The sequence below is a fragment of the Sprattus sprattus genome, assembly GCF_963457725.1.
Source record: "Sprattus sprattus genome assembly, chromosome: 16".
NCBI lineage: Eukaryota > Metazoa > Chordata > Actinopteri > Clupeiformes > Clupeidae > Sprattus > Sprattus sprattus.
The window spans coordinates 5,738,229-5,759,015 of record NC_137914.1 but is presented as its reverse complement, the minus strand read 5'-3'; the positions used below and the strand labels follow the sequence as shown (position 1 = coordinate 5,759,015).

General features: G+C 43.4%; 2 protein-coding genes across 2 annotated transcripts; both read right to left on the bottom strand.

Annotated features, from left to right (window-relative positions):
• Positions 1-203: 203 nt before the first annotated feature.
• Positions 204-6,276, bottom strand: slc35b2 (solute carrier family 35 member B2). The gene is made up of 5 exons (XM_080854372.1): positions 6,241-6,276; positions 6,040-6,145; positions 4,415-4,599; positions 4,141-4,301; positions 204-1,150 (listed from the first exon to the last, which is right to left on the bottom strand). The coding sequence occupies exons 2-5, from the start codon at positions 6,057-6,059 to the stop codon at positions 212-214; spliced, it is 1,305 nt and encodes a 434-aa protein (XP_080710498.1). The 5' UTR covers positions 6,060-6,145; positions 6,241-6,276; the 3' UTR covers positions 204-211.
• Positions 6,277-9,003: 2,727 nt separating this feature from the next.
• On the bottom strand, positions 9,004-20,305 carry nfkbie (nuclear factor of kappa light polypeptide gene enhancer in B-cells inhibitor, epsilon). The gene is made up of 6 exons (XM_080853464.1): positions 19,637-20,305; positions 16,922-17,024; positions 14,666-14,876; positions 13,100-13,188; positions 11,621-11,869; positions 9,004-9,934 (listed from the first exon to the last, which is right to left on the bottom strand). The coding sequence occupies exons 1-6, from the start codon at positions 19,981-19,983 to the stop codon at positions 9,866-9,868; spliced, it is 1,068 nt and encodes a 355-aa protein (XP_080709590.1). The 5' UTR covers positions 19,984-20,305; the 3' UTR covers positions 9,004-9,865.
• Positions 20,306-20,787: the final 482 nt, after the last annotated feature.

Below are 20,787 nucleotides of genomic sequence, written 5' to 3'. Positions count from 1 at the left end.
ACAGTACAAAATCAGCAACTGAAAAAAAAGAAATACAGTTGAACAAAACAAAAACAATAACAAAACACAAACAAAAAAAATACAATAAAACACCGGGACTGACAAAGCCACCACTAAAAATGTGGTGTCTGTACAAAAGTCTCTTCTATCCTTTATTCCCCCCCCCCCCCCCCCACCCTAACACCCCACCCCCCCATCCTCGCTCTGCATCTCACACCTTCTGTAGCGGAGGTGGCGTGGCTCTCTTGCCGGCCTTCTTGAGGCGGCTGCGGGCGTAGATGCGGAGGAACAGTGCGAGGAATACCACGCCGACGCCGAACCCACCCACGGTGGAGACGGCGTGGCCGTAGAGGAAGCAGGAGAGCAGGATGGCGAAGGCCTGCCGCAGCGTCATGATGATGGTGAAGACGGCGGCGCCGAACTGGCCGATGGTGTAGAAGATGAACAGCTGGCCGCACGCGGAGCACACCGACAGCAGCACGGCGTGGAAGGCGAACTCCGAGTGCCGCAGCATGAAGCCCACGGAGTTGAAGAAGGCGCCCTGCTCCAGCAGCGAGCCCACGGTGAACATGCAGGAGAAGAGGTTGACGCCGAACATCATCTGCACCGACGACATCTTGTGCTTGAACAGGTTGTCTTGCCAGTTGGACGTGAAGCTGTCGAACACGATGTAGCCCGCCAGGATGAAGACGCCCGAGAAGGTGGTGACCGTGGACGGGTGCTTGTCGTTGGAGCTCGCCAGCAGGAACATGCTGACGCCCACGGAGATGAGCGCCGCGGTGAGGTACTCCCAGTACTCGTAGGTCTTGTGCGACACCAGCTTGCCCATGAGCATGACGGGGATGACCTTCGAGGCCTTGGCCAGCACCTGCGTGGGGAAGCTGATGTACTTGAGCGCCTCGTACTGGCACCAGCTGCTCAGCACGTTGGACAGCGAGGCGAAGGAGTACTTGTACATGGGCGCGCCGTGCCGTGGCTGCTTGAAGAGGGCGCACCACAGGCCCGCCACCGTCAGCGCCAGGATGCGGTTCATGAACACCAGGAACTGCGAGTCCTTGAAACGCTCGCCGCCTTCCGCCCCGGCTTCGCCCACCCCGTACGAGCGCGTCATCACGCGCTCCTGCAGCACGCCCCACGTCAGGTAGGAGGCCTGGGGAATCAACCGCACAAAAACACGCACACACATTAGAGGGATATACTGACAATGTTTCAGTCCGTGTGCAGAGATCAGGACTGGTTTCAATTAGTGGGATATTCACCTTCTCTCCTACCCCCCCCCCCCCCCCCCCCCCTCTCTCTCTCTCTCTGAGTTCCAACAAATGGACCATAAGGAGGTAGGTGCTAGAAGTAACCTTTTTTTTTTTTTTTTTTTTTAATTCACATTACAGGGGCTCATAGTGACATTTTCTAATGTGGCTGACAGCAGCAAATCAAATTTCAGCAGCTTGGAATGTCCAATCAACATGAAACTTAGTACGTAGGTTTATGACATCATGAATGACTGCACAAAACCTTGGCACAAATGGTCAAACAATCGAGGTACAACAAAAATCTCAGAATTTGCCGTGCCTAAATTCAAAATGACCCTTTCTTCTGTTGTCTACCTTTATCAATCGGCATCATAAATTACACTTTTTACACAGCATATTAATGCTGTCTGAACACTTCTTTTACCAGCTTAAGACTGCATAAAAAGCATCTACAGGCTATACTTAATTACGCATTACAGTATATATGTATAGACACAGTTTCTTCAATGTTACATCAGCTGGTTTTGTAAAACTAAATTCAAAATGACCTTTTCTTCTGTTGTCTACCTTTATCAATCGGCATTATAAATTACACTTTTTACACTGTATATTAATGCTGTCAATATAAAGCATCTACAGGCTATACTTAATTACGCATTACAGTATTTTATGTTACAACATAATAAATGTATTGACCGTACCCGTGTAAACAGCTTCTTCAATGTTACATCAGCTGGTCTTGTAAAACTAAATGCCACAGAGTTGCAATGCTAGTGCTACTAGTTATTTAAAAGTTGTGTGTGAATTAGGGATGGGCCTTTCAGACAAAATACTACACCCCGTCCTCGCACGCATGCATGCGCGCGCGCACAAACACACACACAAAAACACACACAAACACACATACACACATACACACACTCACACACTCACACACTCACACACTCACACACTCACACACTCACACACTCACAGTGGAAAGGATATCAGTGCTGTTGAAGGAGGATGGTATAGACTTAAAAGTTCAGTTATAGGCTGAACCAGCGGCCCAGTGACACAATACATTCCCCCTCTATCACGAAAAGAAATCCAGACACATAGCACAGCCACAGCATTGCTTACCAAAGGGCAATACTTTCAGTGTGCCAAAACTAGCAAAGGTCGTGACACACCGCTTTCTTCAGATCATTTATCATTAGCCTCCTGACCAACCAAAACCAGAACCAGAACCATTCCCACTCCTCCCAACCCATCCCCCCATCTCACACTCAAATAGAGTTGATCTGGTTTATATATTCATTAAAATCAATGTAAGGGCTCACAGTACATACAGCGCTTACTAGGGATGGGTATTGTTTTTGTTTATTTTATTCGATACTGGTGCTTAACCGATACTTTTAAAACGATACCAGTGCCTAAACGGTACCAGAACCTATACTTTAATTTTTATAAACAGCACAAAACAACGATTGACAACATTAAAGAAAGGTTTTGGTAAAAAAAAGTATCGGTTCAGGCACCGGTATCGTTTTAAAAGTATCGGTTTAGCACCGGTATCGGAAAAAACCCTAAGGATACCCATCCCTAGTGCTTACTGTAATGATTCTCAGAGGCCGAGACCCTTTTTTGACTCTCGTCTCAAGCCGTCTGCTCCAAACTTAACTCAGGCCACTCCTGCCTCTGCCTTTAACATCGCTAGGCTTCTGAAAACTTTGCTTTGAAATGGCCACAGCTAAAGCCATCGAGTAGTACACTGCAATGTTATACTGCCCTGTGTATTGTACAACTATAAAAAGTTTTCCTGTTAGTGACACGTTTCTATTGAACCTGTCCAGTTAATGATTCCTATATAAGAACAATAAAAGGGCTCACAGTACATACAGTGCTGACTGATATATATACTGACAATGTTTTTAGTTTATGATACCTATATAAAACCATCTTACCTACATATAAAATGTGCTACACTAAGCCAATACTTTAAGTAATGGAAACTAATTGTTAATGTTCACATTCCCCACTCACACCTCGGAACTGGTAATAGTAGTAGAGAAATCCTGTTTCATGAGTGTTCTCTCATACCTCTGGGTACCCTGCACCACATAAGTGTTCTCTCATACCTCTGCGTACCCTGCACCACATGAGTGTTCCCTGCACCACATAACTGGGTACCCTGCACCACATAAGTGGGTACCCTGCACCACATAAGTGGGTACCCTGCACCACATAAGTGGGTACCCTGCACCACATAAGTGGGTACCCTGCACCACATAAGTGGGTACCCTGCACCACATAACTGGGTACCCTGCACCTCATAACTGGGTACCCTCCACCACATAAGTGTTCTCTCATGACTGGGTACCCTGCACCACATAAGTGTTCTCTCATGACTGGGTACCCTGCACCACATAAGTGTTCTCTCATGACTGGGTACCCTGCACCACATAAGTGTTCCCTCATGACTGGGTACCCTGCACCACATAAGTGTTCCCTCATGACTGGGTACCCTGCACCACATAAGTGTTCTCTCATGACTGGGTACCCTGCACCACATAAGTGTTCCCTGCACCACATTAGTGTTTTACTCATAACTGGGAACCCTGCACCACATAAGTGGGTACCCTGCACCACATATAGGGGTACCCTCCACCACATGACTGCTTTCTCTGGTCCAATCATAAAATATATATAAACCAATCATTAGGAACCATAATGATGATCAGGAAGACAACCCAATGCGGAAGCACCTTGCTCCTACCAGTTGAACAAGAGCTCATTGTGGTTAGGAAGGTTCCTAACTGAGTGAAATGACTTAGAAATGTTGAAGTGGCAGCTATGATGAGAACCTGAGGACGTTTCGCTATACTACCACAACCTGGAATATTCTCACCTGAAGTCCAGCCGCACAAAATACCAACTTAATGGCCTGGCGTGTGGAGGAAGTGGACTCTGCGTCGTTCCTGGACGTAACAGACACATCATCCAGGAGACCTGTCTTTGCCTCGCTCCCAAACACACAGGCCTTTATAAGAGGGAAGCAAAGGCCGCGACCTAAGGGGGGTAGGGGGCGCATTTAATAAAGAAGCAGAATTGTATTTTTTTTTAAGTTTAAGCGTTTGATTTAAGTATTCAATAAAATGCATTCAAAATGGTAAATCCCTCACCGGTTTCTAAATAGTTGATCCTCTTGAAGTAGCTGATGAGAAAATAGCCTGGGATGATGATGGTGGCGTAGCCTAGGATATTGAGGAAGAACCTGAAGAGCCACATGTCTTGCCATCCTTCCAGTACAGAGGACCCGTCTGACTCAGCAAGAGCCAGAGGCCAAGAGCCAAGCATGAGAAACAGCCTGGGGGGCAGGGGGGGCACACGTAAAAGGGAAGGGGAGAATAAGGCAGAGTAAAGTGGTTAAACAAAGCACTACTATTAAGTTACTCCCAATAACAAGTGTCAAGAAAATAATGACAAAACAAGATTTAGGGTTCGTTAAAAAAAAAAAAAAAAAGTATTCCAGGGTAAAAAGGTAACTTCGGACCCTTCAACACGGCACATTTCACATACAGCGCTCTGTGTATGTCTGTGCGAGAGAGATTCTTAGGATAGGCCTCCTCCCTCAAGCCCATGCCCCAACAGAGCCTCTTTGTGTGGAGGCCCAGTGCCATCCAGGCCAATGGCAACACCAGCAGTCGCCCACTATGGAACAACCTGGCCTTTTGAACGGGCAGTTCATGAAACAAGGAGTTGAATGCCTTCTGATGAGATATTTGGATACATAAGCCTACCTTTATGGTAAATGTCCTGCTTAATGAAAGGAAAGTCAACAGCTAGATCGACCAGCAAACGTTCAGTATTGTCTAGCGTCAACATTTATGAATAGGCAGGGTGGGCGCGTCTGCATTCACATGGATTCGGATTACATCCAGGATATGAATGCTGCTGTTGACCAGAGAAATCTTAGGTGGGACAGCTAAGACCCATCAACCTTCCCGGATATTCTGCCAGCGTGGCCTAATAACATAGAGGCTGATGCTTTCCCCTGGGAAAAAAAGCTGAGGCTGGTCGTGTTCTTAACCAGGAATAACATTAGCCTGTTCACATACATATAGAAGGCAATAATAGCCAGATAGGTAGTGTAAACAACAAAACGTAATTGTTAATCGTAGTTGGGAAATGATAGATTTGCACGCAAACTAATGTGACTTACACAACATGACGTTTTGACTTCACTTTACACATGTGGCGCAAGCATTTAAGCTGATGGCTACCTATCTAAAGCTATTTTGTTGACGTTAGACACTAAAAGTAAGTGTGAATGATAAATGCATCCTGGCGTTAAATTTAAAATAATTAGTTTTGGGTGAGTTAATGCTAGTAAGCTAGCAAGTTTACAAGTTGCTGTCTAACATTAACAGCTGTCAATAGTAGCGCTAAATACCATTTCCTGCTATCGTTACGGCTAGAGGATGGAGGTAACAACAACGAATGTAACAAGTCGTTATCATTCTTTGCACTGCAATTGCACAACATAAACACCATGGGTTCTTCAAAAGCTAAAACTAAAATGGCCAAAGAGCTGGTCAATTTCAATGTAACTCACTTATGCTAAATAACTGTTAGCTGGCTAACGTTACCTAGAGGCAAGCTGACAACGAAGTGTTGACTGCCCTAGCAACCACGGAGAGGAACAAAATATATATACATATATACAATGCCAAGACAGTTCATCCTGTCTATAGGAATTTAAGACCATCAAAGTACCGCTGTATAATTCCAAGTATTAACCGCCTACCTCCATGAAAAAGATGGCATTTTCTCTCAACTCTTCTCGAGCTCCGAACACTGGCGTTTCAGAGACGCCACACACTTCCACTACCTCCGTTGGGTCCGGGCATGAACTGCGGAGAATCAATTCCAAATAACATTAGCAATATAACGGTGACATTGGCAGATCAAAGTGTAATTTTGACATGTCTCCACACACTGCTCTTACCTGGACAGCTAGCGAGAAGTAAAGGCTTCACTTCAGTGTTCAACTCAGAATAGATCTCCTCCCTTGCCACTGCCAACAGAGTGCTGAAACCCGAGACCACCATGACAGACTATGGAGATGCCTGTTCTAGTCCAACAGTGACACCATTTGGAAAGGAGGACTACCAACTCACAACTATACACACTGCAAAGTCGGCACTCCAAGCAGCCTACGTGGCTACGTAGATCGATTTAAACAAGCTCTTTGCCACTAGCTGAAACTTACTTACTTACAGTTTTCGTCCATCCCTTAATTAAACAGTAATATTATGGCATCATGTAGCTGAGAATCAAGCATTGCAAAACAGGAATCTCAGTTTTAATGCAACCCACATGCATGATTACTGTTGTTATTATGTTATGATTTTTTTTTTTTTACTTTCCTGATGTGCTTGATTCAAAAATGCATCTTTTTCATAAGGACATTCTCTGCAGCCTATCATACGTATCTCTTTCAATTTCATCCAATCACAACACCGTAAATTCGAGGCATATAACTAAGGGTGAGGGTGTTTCTCAAAGTCAAGGATGCTTCCTTTGAGGACGGGTCCCTCTGCGTCCTTCCAAGTTGGGTCCTTCAGAGGAGGCTAGACGCCTTCACAGCATTCGGAGAACAAACAATTGAACAGGTTACAGACAAAGTATTGTGTTTTAACATGAATAAATAAAGCCATTTGTCTGCATTCCTGTTAACCCAATATTGTTGGTCCAATTTACCCAGTGGCTGGGTTGAAATAGCAATGTTAACCCATTTGGATGGACTAGGTTGACCCAGCACTTTAATGCGTTTAATAGGCACGAGCAAGACTGCAAGAAGGAAGATAGTAGATGGTATCTCTTACACACACAGCTGACAGGAAATAGAGCTGCTGCTTAGCAAGGAAGTGATGTGCTCAAAGTGAGTATACCATTGCCGTTTGAGTAGGCTGCAGGTACAGCAGGGCACAGTGTTAAGGAAAGCAAGAACTGAAGACGAGATATCACAGTGCTCGGTTTAAAGTTAAGCCCCAACACTACTTAAATAATCTTGTGTTAGGGCAAGCAGGAACTGAAGACTAGATGACACAGTGCTCGGTTCACAGTTAAACCCCAACACTACTTAAATCATCTTGTGTTAAGGCAAGCAGGAACTGAAGACTAGATGACACAGTGCTCGGTTCACAGTTAAGCCCCAACACTACTTAAATCATCTTGTGTTAAGGCAAGCAGGAACTGAAGACGAGATGACACAGTGCTCAGTTTAGTTAAACCCCAACACTACTTAAATTTGATTGACATATCGAAATGTAACAACTTAAAGCCCCATTCCGGGAGAATTGGTATTTTTTGCTTCTAAGCTCCCCCAAAAGTTGCTGAGTGTAGCTCACTTTTAGCCGCAGAGGCTCCCTAATGGACAGTGTTACACATGTATTTGTTGACAAGCTGAAAGATATGGAACTGGCAAAGACAACTGCAGAAGCCAAAGAAGCGTGCCCACTGACAAGGTAGAGTAATATCACAAGTTTTTACACACATGTAACTCTGCATAGTTTTATTTATCAGACATGAACACTAACATAACAAATAAAAAGAATGACAAATTTACATTTTGTTGAAATACTTCTTGCATTTTCAGCCTATTCACATTGTTTTCTAAGCATTTGAATGTGGAGTATGTGCAATCGAAGAAAATGTTGAGATGTATTTATTTGGATGCTAGGCTGAGATCAGATAGGTCAATGACTTTGGGCATCTGGAAAAACAACAAATCTCAGTGTGACAGCCTACGTTGAATTCTTTCATAAATAACATGGGCAGGGACGTTTATGATGAAAACTACCATAAACTTGATTATTACAGCGCCACCTTGAGGTCAATGAGTGTAATTTGATGTGCTTGAGAAGTGAGTGAAACTTCCACCCCTGCCAATTTTGGCGTTTCTAGGCCTTGTGTTTTTTGCTGCGCATACACTTGTAGCGGATCAAATTAAATAAATAAAATATAAAAAGAAACACGAATAAGAATAATTGGAACAAAACCAGCAGGGCTCCCGCAGCTTCGCTAAAGAGTTCGAGGCAGCTTCGCTAAACAGTTAGAGGCAGCTTCGCTAAAGAGTTCGAGGCAGCTTCGCTAAAGAGTTCGAGGCAGCTTCGCTAAAGAGTTAGAGGCAGCTTCGCTAAACAGTTAGAGGCAGCTTCGCTAAACAGTTAGAGGCAGCTTCGCTAAAGAGTTCCAGGCAGCTTCGCTAAAGAGTTCCAGGCAGCTTCGCTAAAGAGTTAGAGGCAGCTTCACTAAAGAGTTCCAGGCAGCTTCGCTAAAGAGTTCCAGGCAGCTTCGCTAAAGAGTTAGAGGCAGCTTCGCTAAAGAGTTTGAGGCAGCTTCGCTAAAGAGTTCGAGGCGGCTTCGGTAAAGAGCTCAAGGCAGCTTCGCTAAAGAGTTAGAGGCAGCTTCACTAAAGAGTTAGAGGCAGCTTCACTAAAGAGTTTGAGGCAGCTTCGCTAAAGAGTTCGAGGCAGCTTCGCTAAAGAGTTCGAGGCGGCTTCGGTAAAGAGTTAGAGGCAGCTTCACTAAAGAGTTTGAGGCAGCTTCGCTAAAGAGTTTGAGGCAGCTTCACTCAAGAGTTTGAGGCAGCTTCGCTAAAGACAGCACTGAAAAAAATTGGGCTGACGTTGCCATAACCAACATCCGTTAACCTCTTTTCATCCGCATGGCTAAGCAAGTAACTCACAAAAAAACAGACACGACAGAGCATTTACATTTTTTTTATTAGAAAACATAGACTACTGTTGTTAATTTGGAGAAACTAACTGAATGCCATCCAGTAAAACCCATCAGTTGACCCCTGACGATACTCACGACTCAAGAAATGAACAGCGTATCTGTACAAGTATGATCATAACAAAACAAGGCACCAACTCGTACCCACATAGAGCCATCTTGGTATGATCGTTTATTTAAATAAGAAAAGTCTTCAGAATAGAGTGCGTTTCTCAAATCAAATGTCCTAGACAGGGTTTACTGCCAAAGGCGATATATTCGTGAACAACGTATTAGTTTCAACTGACCAGGGTATATTTCCATTGTTTCCATATAGCCTAGTGACAAATCTGAGAGCACTGCACTTTAGACAATGTAACATAAAAACAAATCCAGCCAACTGAAATTCACAATTTACAAGGTAGAGATGATCTAACACTAACTTGCCGGGCAGAAGTGGTTGAAAGCATTCCTCCCATCCTATAAAACTACTGTTAAATCATACACAGCAATACTTTTCCATTACAAAATGCACAAATGCCTATGATGAATAACTTATTTCAGAAAAGAGAAAAATAGCCTGATTAGAACATAACATATACTATAACAATCAACTTGACAGACATGTCTTTAAATATTTGTACCTTTAATGGTGTAAGATTTCTTCAAGCCACGATGTTGAAAATTCATGATATGTACTTCAATCCTAATGACTTAGTTGCAGTAGTTGCTTTTGATAGAGATACTGTTTTCTATACATATTTAAATATCTACAGGTATATGATGAGGTTCCCAGTGGGTGGAAGGCATTTTGGCTTGTTCTATGAGCGTGCCGCGTCTTGCTCTTTGATCTAGAAATTCACCCCGACCACGGACCTTCCAGAGATCTGAATGTCATCAAAGGGGAACAGGGCAAGGATCTGTAGGACAAGAAAAAAATAGTCACATTTCACATAAACAATAGTCAAATTTAGCCTACAATGCAGATCACCTGTACCATACCCAGTTTGAAAAAGACACGTCCACAACCAGGCATATCATCCACATTAATTATCTTGCATTCAACCCTGTGCTTGCGTGTAATGTGTGAACCATTATCCTCAAATAGACAATGTAATCTATTTACTTACAAAAAAAATATTTGCTTTAAGTGACCCACATCAAGTGTCACTTGTACAGTTGAGTTAAGACGTTTACAGACACTTGTACTTAAGACATTCAAACTTAAAACAAAAAAATCATCACTTCAGAGTCACTTCAGTTACCATAAATGTCTTTGGGCGTGTAAGTTAGGAAGTCGATTTCCCACAGTTGATCAGAGACACATTTATTTTGCTTTTAAATCACAAAATCACCATTCTAGCGGGTCAAAAGTCAACATACACCAAGTTCACCTTCTCTTTAAACAGCCTGGAAGCTTCTGGACACTGATGTCATGACTTTGGAAGCTTCAGATTGGCTAACGGTAATTATTGGGAGTAAATTAGAGGTGTACTCGTGGCAGTCTTTAGGGCATCCCTTAATAACCAGTGTCGTTTGGCTGATCATGGGGAAATCTAAAAGAGATCAGCCAAGATGCGTCCTTTGGCCTTTCATGGGGAAATCAGCCAAGACCTTAGAAAAAAAAATATTGACTTCCACAAGACTGGTTTCTGTTCAAAAGTTCAAAAGCATCAAAGGACAAAAGTCAAGGAACTGTTGAAATTGTTGGAGGTAACTGGAGGTAACTGGTATCTCCATCCACAGTAAAGAGAGTGCTGTATCGTCATAACCCGGAAGGCTGTTCCTCAAGGAGGAGGCCCCTTCTCCAAGACCGGCATAACAAAAAAAAGACTAAAGTATGCAGGTGAGCACTGTGTCAGAGAGCTTACCTTTAACAGGGATGTTCTCTGGTTAGATTAGAATACAAATAGTTTGTCCTTAATGATCAACGTTATGTATGGTGGAAGAAGGAGAAGGCTTGTAAGCCAAAGAACACCCTCCCATCCGTAAAGCACGGGGGCGGCAGCGTCATGTTGTGTGGGCTGGTTCTGTTTTGCTGAAAGGGGAACTGGTGTACTTCATGAAATTGGTTGCATCAAGAATTATGTGGATGTTTTGAAACTTCATCCTGAAGACATCAGCCAGAAGGCTAACGCCAGAATGCTAACGTTTGGACGCAAATGGGCATTTCAGCAGGACCTCTAAAATGGTGACAAAATGGCTTGTGGACAACTGAGTAAAGGTTTGGAGTGGCCATTACGAAGTCCTGTCCTTAATCGAACAGAAAATGTGTGGGCTGAACCTGAAAAGGCGGGTTTGTGCTAAGAAGCCCACAGGTTCTGCCAGGAGGAATAGGGCAGAGTGTTGTGTTGTGAAAAGCTAACCCTAAACGCTAGCCCTGAACGTTTGATTCAGGTTACACAACTTAGAGGCAGAGCCACTAAATATTAACAAAGTGTATGTACATGTACCCATCATCAAAATTAAGGAGTTGGACGAACTCTCAGACAGGATATATATTGAGCTGAAAGGTTCAGATTGTGAAAAACTTAGTTTGAATGCACTTAGCCAATGTGTGTGTAAACATCCGACCTCAACTGTCCCTCTAATAGGTCGAGACTTACGTCATCGTTTCCATCGGCGAGGTCTAGCGCGGTCTCGTCCTCCATGTTCCTGATCATCTGGTCGGCGCCCGAATGGCACAGGAGGTTGGCAATGGTGGCGTCTTGCCTGCCGACGGCCAGGTGCAGCGGCGTGCAGCCATTGAACATGGCAGCGTCGACGTTCGCCCCCTGGTTCAGCAGCAGGGTCACGGCCGTGACGTCATGGAGCTCCACGGCCATGTGTAGCGGGGTCTTGCCACTCGTCCCTTCCTGGTGTGCAGGCAGGAAATAAAGTTTGTCAAAACAGACACATATTGATGAAACATATTATATTATATAACTAACTGAAAACAGTAAACAGTCAACTAACTGCAGCCTCAGAAGATGCCAAATACAAAAAAAACTCTCGATTATATATAGCTAATCGATAATCTGTCAAAAATAATACTTTATGAATAAAATAATAAAAATCATTGCTGGGCCATATGAATGTATGAAAAAAAATGCCCCTACTCAGAACTGACATGATGGAACTGACTAAATCAAATTAAAACAAAAGAAAGGATGCTGGTAAGAATGGCCATAGGCTGTGTCTCTGGAAGAGTGCGCCCATAGAGACATAAGAACCACGGGAGATGGAACAAAAATAGGAAATCAAGTGAGAGGGAGGGAGGTGTAAAATGACACATAATATGAGACTAACAAGAAATACAAGCCTTCTGGCAGCCACACGGTCACAAGTTAACACTACATCACCCATGATTGTGGGGAAAAAAACACAATGATTGCTCTGGTACCAAATCTCTCAAGACTCCCTCACTATTAATACACTTAAGTTTCAGTTAGGTTGATTTGGTCTACAGTGATTTCGACAAGACTGAAACGGCAGATTTTCCGCAGCTTGGTAATAGGCCCAGCATTGCGCCCCGTCCCAATGACCCTTAATAACCCTGTGGATCTGAAATGGCCGTTGATCCGGAGCTCTTCCTGTGGTCATACGAGAGGCCTGGCAGAAGCAGGGGGGACGCCAGAAAAAAAAGTCCCTGCACATCGTCAGCCCTCTGGGCCCGGCTTTACTGCCCCGACTCCAGTTACAGCCTCATGAATCTTACAAGACCCAGTCAGCTCGCCTCACAGCCGCCTTCAGACTGAAGTGGTACTCTCTCTTTGTTCCTACCCTGACTGAATCTCTGACTGAAGTTCTGACTGATCTTCTCACAATGCAGCATTTGTTTTGGATAGAATTATGAATTCTTGCATGGTAACACATTGTAGTAATAATACCTTCAGGAGCTTTGGACTGCAACTCTAACGTAATCAGATTCATGTTTTCAAGAAGAGTCAACTGATCAGAAGTGTCCAAATGTACCACCACATAGAGTAGTGCCAGTACAATGAATTGACATTTTCCCCAAGCCTTTCGGCATGGAGGAAGACAGAGATGAGCCCCAGGTGAAAGGTCTGAAGCACAGTCGTCGCTGCACACAATTCCAAGCTCACCTGTGCGTTCAGGTAGGCGCCCTTCTTGATGAGGACCTTCATGAGCCGATGACGTCTGCGCAACGTAGCCAGGTGGAGGCAGGTGACACCTGAGAGCAGGGAGGTACGTAAATCACTCAAATCTAACTCACTCACTCACATCTAACTCACTCACTCACGTCTAACTCACTCACTCACATCTCACTCACTCACGTCTAACTCACTCACTCACGTCTAACTCACTCACATCTTACCCACTCACTCACTCACTCACATCTAACTCACTCACTCACATCTAACTCATTCACTCACATCTAACTCACTCACTCACATCTTACTCACTCACTCCCATCTAACCTCACTAACCCTAAGAGCAGGGATATCCAGGTAAATCACTCACATCTAACTCACTCACATCTAACTACCTAACCCTGATAGCAGGGATATCCACGTAAACCACTCACGTCTAACTCACTCACTCACATCTAAATCACTAACTCTAACCCTGAGAGCAGGGAGGTACGTAAATCACTCACATCTAACTCCCTAACCCTGATAGCAGGGATATCCACGTAAATCACTCACGTCTAACTCACTCACTCACATCTAACTCACTAACCCTAACCCTGAGAGCAGGGAGGTACGTAAATCACTCATATCTAACTCACTAACCCTAAGAGCAGGGATATCCACGTAAATCACTCATGTCTAACTCACTAACCCTGACCCTGAGAGTAGGGATGTACACGTAAATCACATCTGTCTGAACAGTACATACATTTAGAACTTGAAATTATGAAGGTTTCCCAAATATACTGAGATGTGGACTTTCCAGGCACTCAATAGTGGCGGATGAAGAACACATTGGTTGGTAAAGCTGTAACAAACCTAATGGCATGACATGCTGCATGCACCCCAAGGCGTTTTGCTATGGCCATTTGCCTGATTTGCTTCAATGATTGCGCTTTTCCACAGATTAATAACATTCATTTCACAGAGAGTCAACAGAAGAGCCTATAGAGAATATGTTTAAACAATAGGAACAAGCATAGACAAGAACTCAACATTGGTCTACCTATTTAAGTTAACCCATCTCCTCTTTGTAAAAACTATATATTCAATCGGCAGGATTACTGGCGGTCAGCCAAACATTTCCAGCTGCATTTTAAACATCCCAGGGGTGGAGAGTTATGATTTATGACATCAGTCTGTGTGTACCCTGGGGAAATTATGCTGGTTAAGCAAATACGTTTCAGAGAGAGAGAGAGAGAGAGTGTGAGAGAGAGTGAGAAAGAAAGAAAGAAAGGAAGGAAGGAAGGAAGGAAGGAAGGAAGGAAGGAAGGAAGGAAGGAAGGAAGGAAGGAAGGAAGGAAAGAGAGAGAGAGAGAGAGCGAGAGACTGATGGGTGGTAGTGGGGGATGAGCAGTCATGTTATGTGAAACCTACTGACAGTTTGTTCAGTTGGTTAAAGGTCTGTGAACCAGTGCCAACTATGCACTAGCCACCACTTCTTGGCAATAACCTCTCTGCATTCATTTCCCATAATGCACTTTCACTCAGTGACCGCACATCCCAGAAGACACTCACCTCTCCAGTTCTGGGATTCCAGTACCGGGACGAGCTGGCTGGGCGGGATATCCCGGGTCATCTCACTGGCACACTCCGCACGGCCCTGCTCACAGGCAACGTGGAGCGGGGTGTTCCCATCGTGGTCCTGCAGGGCCAGACTGGCCCCCCTCCCCACCAGCCTCCGCACCACCGGCGGCAGGTCCAGGTAAGTGGCCAGGTGTAATGGTGTCTGGAGGAACCACACAGGAAGGGAAGAAGTTCCTTCATTACGTCCAGGCACTGTCATCATTCAAAAAGGCCCTTTAAACCCGCCTCTTCAGCCTTGCCTTGCCTTGCCCAACTAACCCCCACACCCCATGTTTTAATTTTTAATTTTTGACGTTTTTCTTTCTTTATTCCACAGTATGTTAAGCGTCTTGCCAAAGAGCAGAAATACTTAGAAAACAGAATTCATCAGAAGGTACACTCCAACCAAAATGTATGTTGATGCGAGAATAATAAATAAATATAATAAATAAAATAATAAATATAATACATGCATTTGATATGGTGCTTTTCAGGGTAATTAAACATACAAGAAGCAGAATAAGACACAAAAGAGCTACACAAGTAAGAAAGGTTAAGAAGCAAAGGCAGAAAAGAAGTGGAAATCTAGCCAATTAGCCACCTCCCAACAAACCCCACTGGCTCAAGGGCTGGAGTGTTGGGACACAGGTTGGAGGAGGTCACGGACTAGGCTGGAGTGTTGGGACACAGGTTGGAGGAGGTCACGGACTAGGCTGGAGTGGTTGGACTCAGGTTGGAGGGGGTCACGGCCTTACTGGAGTGGTTGGACACAGGTTGGAGAGGTCACGGACTAGTCTGGAGTGTTGGGACACAGGTTGGAGGAGGTCACGGACTAGGCTGGAGTGTTGGGACACAGGTTGAGGGAGTCACAGACTAGGCTGGAGTGTTGGGACACAGGTTGGAGGGGTCACGGACTATGCTGGAGTGTTGGGACACAGGTTGGAGGGGGGTCACAGACTAGGCATCTACGGTCCAGAGACCGGGATGGTGATCGGAGGTTGAAAGTAGAGAGGGAGGTTTGAGGTTTGAGGTCAGATTTGGAGAAGTAGAGACTGGCAATGTTACATGAAAACAGGGAAAGACAGGAGCCTGATAGCCAACCACTCAAAGGGCACCGACCTCAATGGACAGTGGAGGAGGCTTGTGATGAATAGATTGGCAGAAGAAGGCAGCGTGATGCGTGGTAAAAAAAACAACGTGTGTGTGTGTGTGTGTGTGTGTGTGTGTGTGGGGGGCACATGAATCAGTGATTGCAGACTGAGTGATTGGGCCATTATTCATCGAGAAACAACAGTCCTCCAGTCTTTGACTGTGGGGTGACGCTTCTGAGGCTTACTCAATGCCGGAGAGCAACACTGACCACTAAGAGGAAATCGGCTAATGAGATTTGGCTTATTGTTTGCGTGGCTTTTGGTAACCTCTCTTCGACTCAGACAGAGAAACAGCGTTCCATGAGTCATAGTCTAAAATGCTGACTGTCACTTCAAGCCTGTGGACCAAACAAGGACTTGGCTCGAGTGTTGGATCGTCTTTGTAAAATAGTTTCATGTCCACATTTTTGTTCAATGGAAAAAAAAGGATAGCAGAGCAAAGGTTGGATGATAGTAGAGGGAAGTACCCAGGTGTTCTCTGGGTGGCCTGATATCTTTCCATGTGTTGTTCATTTCTACCTTTCGTTTTCGCTTTACCTTATATCACCACGGGAGCCAAACAGATACCAAGGACCAAACTACATAACAAGCCAAAGCCTGACAAACACAACTAGTTATGTCACTGATTACAAAATCAACCTGTAGGTTCGCAAGGTTCTCTTTTTAAGTATAAATGTATATATATATTGTATATACACCATTTCTGTTGTTCCTTTTATTCACTTCATAATCTTGATGCTTTGACAACTGAATTTCCCTAACGGGATTAATGCAAGTTTATCTTATCTTATTATATTATATATATATATATGTTAAAGTTTGTTGAAGTACTCACACTCCTCACCCACAAGTACAAACCCTAACCTACTTTCTCAATGGCCATATATTTTTAGTCAATGAAAGGGGAGTTCCAGACTTACTTCCTCATGAAAGCACCTGAGAATATACACGATAGAAAGCTCCGAGGTAGGTTCAGATCATGAATCTAAAAGGGGCAGAAACTCACCCAGGGAATCACAGTGCAAACAGGGTTTATTAGGCATGTTGCAGAGTTTACCTGATATAAGTTGTTCTGAAGGTTCAGGATCTCTTTGGGAAACAGCTCGATCAACTGATCTGCAAAATCTACAGCCTCGTGGATTATGGCTAGGTGCAGGATGCTGCAGATAGACAAGAGGGGTTTCCAGTTAATGTTAAGATCAGTTCACCATTTTAAGCATGAATGTAGGTGTAACACTTTTCATTCGACTCAGAAGAAGAATGGTGTCAAAGGGAAATAAAAAGAGAGAGGAGGGAAAAATGTGGCAAGAAATACTGAGAAACGTCTGAACAAAAGATCAGCATCAATCGGCACGCAGGTAGTGGAAGGGTGTCAAAGCACAGCGGTTAAAGTTGTGCAACATTGGAACTTTTGCCACAATGATCAAATCAACGTGCACAGTGTTTCCAGAGGCTTGAGGTTATTCAAGTTCTCCATAATGTGGTGATGATCATCGTAGAATGTTATATACATCGTTATGTGTATAATATGTTCAGTTAAGCTCATGTAGGTATGTTTATCTGTTTATTATCGGTTTAGTATGTGTATTTATGTTTAGTATCTATATTGTATATTTATCTGTTTAGTATCTGTTTAGTATGTGTATCTATGTTTAGTATCTATATTGTATATTTATCGGTTTAGTATCTGTTTAGTATGTGTATTTATGTTTAGTATCTATATTGTATATTTATTGTTTATCTAGTAGGTCTACTACCCTGTCTTTTCATATGTTTATCTTATGTTTAGTACTTATTGTTAAGTTATGTTATGTTATGTTATATCATGTTGGAGTACTTATGTTTTTATGTCTGTATGTTATGTTATGTTATGTTATGTCATGTCATGTGAGGTTATGGTAGTGTGATATGGTGTCCTGTCCTAAGCATTTCAGTGCCCTGTCTGACTCTGTTGTTCTGTGTATCTGACAATAAAAGACTTGACTTGACTAGAACACAAAATTAACAGCATCATCATATTGCACTTTAAATGCTTAAAGTGAGAATGCGCATCAAATACTTGAAATATTAATTCAAATAAGGTTCCCCTAAAAAACATAGGCAAGTTACAGGGAACAATAAGGGTTAAAAAAAAAAAAAAAAAAAAAACAGGAAATGTTACCCTAGTGCCACCAGATATAATCTTTTTTTAAATGTCCCAGTATTTTTAGTGTTACTACTAGCAGCCACACATAAGATGGTTCCGGTGAATAATGTGAAAAAAAAGCATTCTAGAGATTCACTACATGCGATGACCTGTCTTAACCTCAATTGTGGCCTTCAGACAGTCAGCTAAGTGAAAGCAGTTAATTAGTTTTAACTATCTCTACAAACGTTGTCTGTTTTGAACAGTAATTTGCTCATGGGCTGTTATAACATAGAGCTTTTGTACACTTCCGGACACTGAAATGACTTTATACTCCCCAAACATAATTTACTATCAGTACGTTTACATGATGGCATAAACCCGATTTCGGCTAAAGCCCGGCTTCTCTATCCATGGTGATCAACGTGATCAGTGATCAATGTAATCAGTGATCAATGTAATCAGTGATCAATGATTCAGTCACAGAAACACTTTGGCGATGCGATGTAGCCTCTACAACCGCAAGACTGTTTCCTTGAGACGCAGACATCAAAATGTCACAAAACAGGGTCGTAAAAAACAGGCCACTTATGTCACGAATGAATTGACATCTAGTTCTATAGCTGGAGACGGAAATAAACACAGGAAACCTGTCTGGTGGGAAATGTGAAAAGTACATAACATAAAGCCTACTTATAATCAGTTAAGCGTGCATAAACATGCATGCAAAAAGAGACCCCCCCCCCCCGATATGATGCGTGTACTTCATGCTTTCTTATGTCTGCAGGTGTGTGTGTGTGTGTGTGTGTGTGTGTGTGTGTGTGTGTGTGTGTGTGTGTGTGTGTGTGTGTGTGTGTGATCTTGAGGCCAGAGAGGGGTATCAGAATGTGTCCAGCCCAGCAAGGGAAATTCCATTATTCTATACTTCTGCTTTCTGTGACAGACACTGGCACCAGAAGACAGACGGCTCCAAGTTCCTATTCACTCATTCACTTTATATTTAAAAAAAAAAAACCTCACGTTTACAGTCTGTTTTTTTTTTTTTTTTTGTAATTCAAAAAGGTTCATGTCATAGGGCCTTCCTTGTTAAGAACTTCTTACCTTACTTTTGAATCACAAAGCCGTAGGCCTATCAGATTGTTCTCTCACTGCAGAACGAGGAAATTCGTTTAATATTTCGAAACCATGCTAGTTTGGTTGGGGGGACCGTCGGCTTCACGTCAGCTGCAATATCTTGGTTTATACTTTGTAGGTGACATGCCATTAACTGTGTTGGTTGAAGTGAAATTATATCGCTGGCCTTCAAAACGACTTTAGTTTTCATTTCGTTAACTTTGGTTAAGATCAGTTTTGAAAGCTTTAGTTTCGTACACTTTCCCCACAAGTTAAATTGCAATTAGGCTACAGTGGACATACAAAGGCGTGGTAATATCAACCTCGTGGTCTAAATATAGGATATTAAATAGACCACAATGCCTCCAGATATTCAAGGCTACCCGATCTGCTTGCATATGCACAGACTGCAACACTAATGGAGTGTATACTAGGCAGTTGTCAACAACAGCCTTGTACATCCCCCTGAAAAAAGTTTTTTTTTTGCAGACATGTAAAATCATCAGTGAATTTGGCAAAAACACAAATACATACGTGTCTCCATCATCTGTAATGGTGGTAAGAGGATTGACTTCCTGTTCCTTGTGATCATTGTGGGTCTCGGCGTTCTCCGTGTCATCAGAGCCTGGAGCCAAGCAACTCTTTAAAATGACAGTAATGTTGTCGACTGTGATAGAGGATGAAGTGTACGCAGAGTCATGGCGTTCCTCGGTCACGCTGTCGAGTTTGTCTTTAACCTCTCCATCATCCGGATTCAGTTCATGTACAGGCTTGGAGTAATGCTCGTCTTTAGTGAGTGACTTGAAAGAGTCGATACCAGAGTCAATTCGGTTATCCTCTAACAAATCAACTTTCCCCTTCTCCTCGTCGCCACTCGCCATAATGCAGTCAGATGTTGACCTGCTCCCGACGATGTACCCGGCGCTTTGGAGTGGGCCCGCTCCAAATAGATGAAGTTGATCTCACCTGAAATATAGCCGTTCCGTCGTGAAACCACAGGGACGAGATATTGTTACGTTTCATGCCAACACCGATAGCTCCGCGTTAACCTCGGGCCAAAAAAAAGAGAGAAACACTAATGCTTTCAAACTCCCGAGAAGTCTTGCAGTTGTTGGCTACGCATACGGCTACTAAAAGTCGCCACATTAGCTAGAGGCTGACGTCAAATAATTTTGGAACATTGAAAACTTATTTTAAGACTGCCTAGCTCAGAGCATGTGAGCTGCTCCGCGGAGAGGGAAGCGCCATGTGAATGAGCTACTCTGCGCGCAAGGCAGAAGCTGTTTTTGTTGGGGGGATTCCCCAAAGGGAGTGGCATGTTATTATAAGCCTATTCCAGTTCCTTTGCACTTTGGAGTGTCCCTGGCTTCACCAGATCACTTGACCTAGACTAGCTTCGCTTGGATTTTAACATGATATTCAGGAATTAGGCAATGCAATTTGAAATTGTGAGAATGCTCACCATCTACAAGACATCATCTTCTACAAGACATCACAAATAACGGTGCTGAACATTTGACCGCTCACAAAAAGACATGACTTAACTTTATTAAATTCAGACTTAGAACAAAAAAATGTAGATGGACATTATAACTGTTTAGATTAAAATACTACTGCCTTGCACGGCCTCAATGTTTTCCATGTTTGACCAGAAGGGGGCAATATAAACATCAAAAAGATGGCTC

Excerpts from the sequence above, each read along its gene's own strand:
- nfkbie (XM_080853464.1), bottom strand. The coding sequence starts at position 19,983 with ATGGCGAGTGGCGACGAGGAGAAGGGGAAAGTTGATTTGTTAGAGGAT. Across the intron at positions 11,870-13,099 it reads GCGCCTACCTGAACGCACAG|GAAGGGACGAGTGGCAAGAC; the intron begins GTGAGCTTGGAA and ends CCTGCACACCAG. Across the intron at positions 9,935-11,620 it reads TCGCCGATGGAAACGATGAC|ATCCTTGCCCTGTTCCCCTT; the intron begins GTAAGTCTCGAC and ends CTTGTCCTACAG.
- slc35b2 (XM_080854372.1), bottom strand. The coding sequence starts at position 6,059 with ATGCCATCTTTTTCATGGAG. Across the intron at positions 4,302-4,414 it reads GATCAACTATTTAGAAACCG|GTCGCGGCCTTTGCTTCCCT; the intron begins GTGAGGGATTTA and ends TACCCCCCTTAG. Across the intron at positions 1,151-4,140 it reads TTTGTGCGGCTGGACTTCAG|GCCTCCTACCTGACGTGGGG; the intron begins GTGAGAATATTC and ends TTGATTCCCCAG.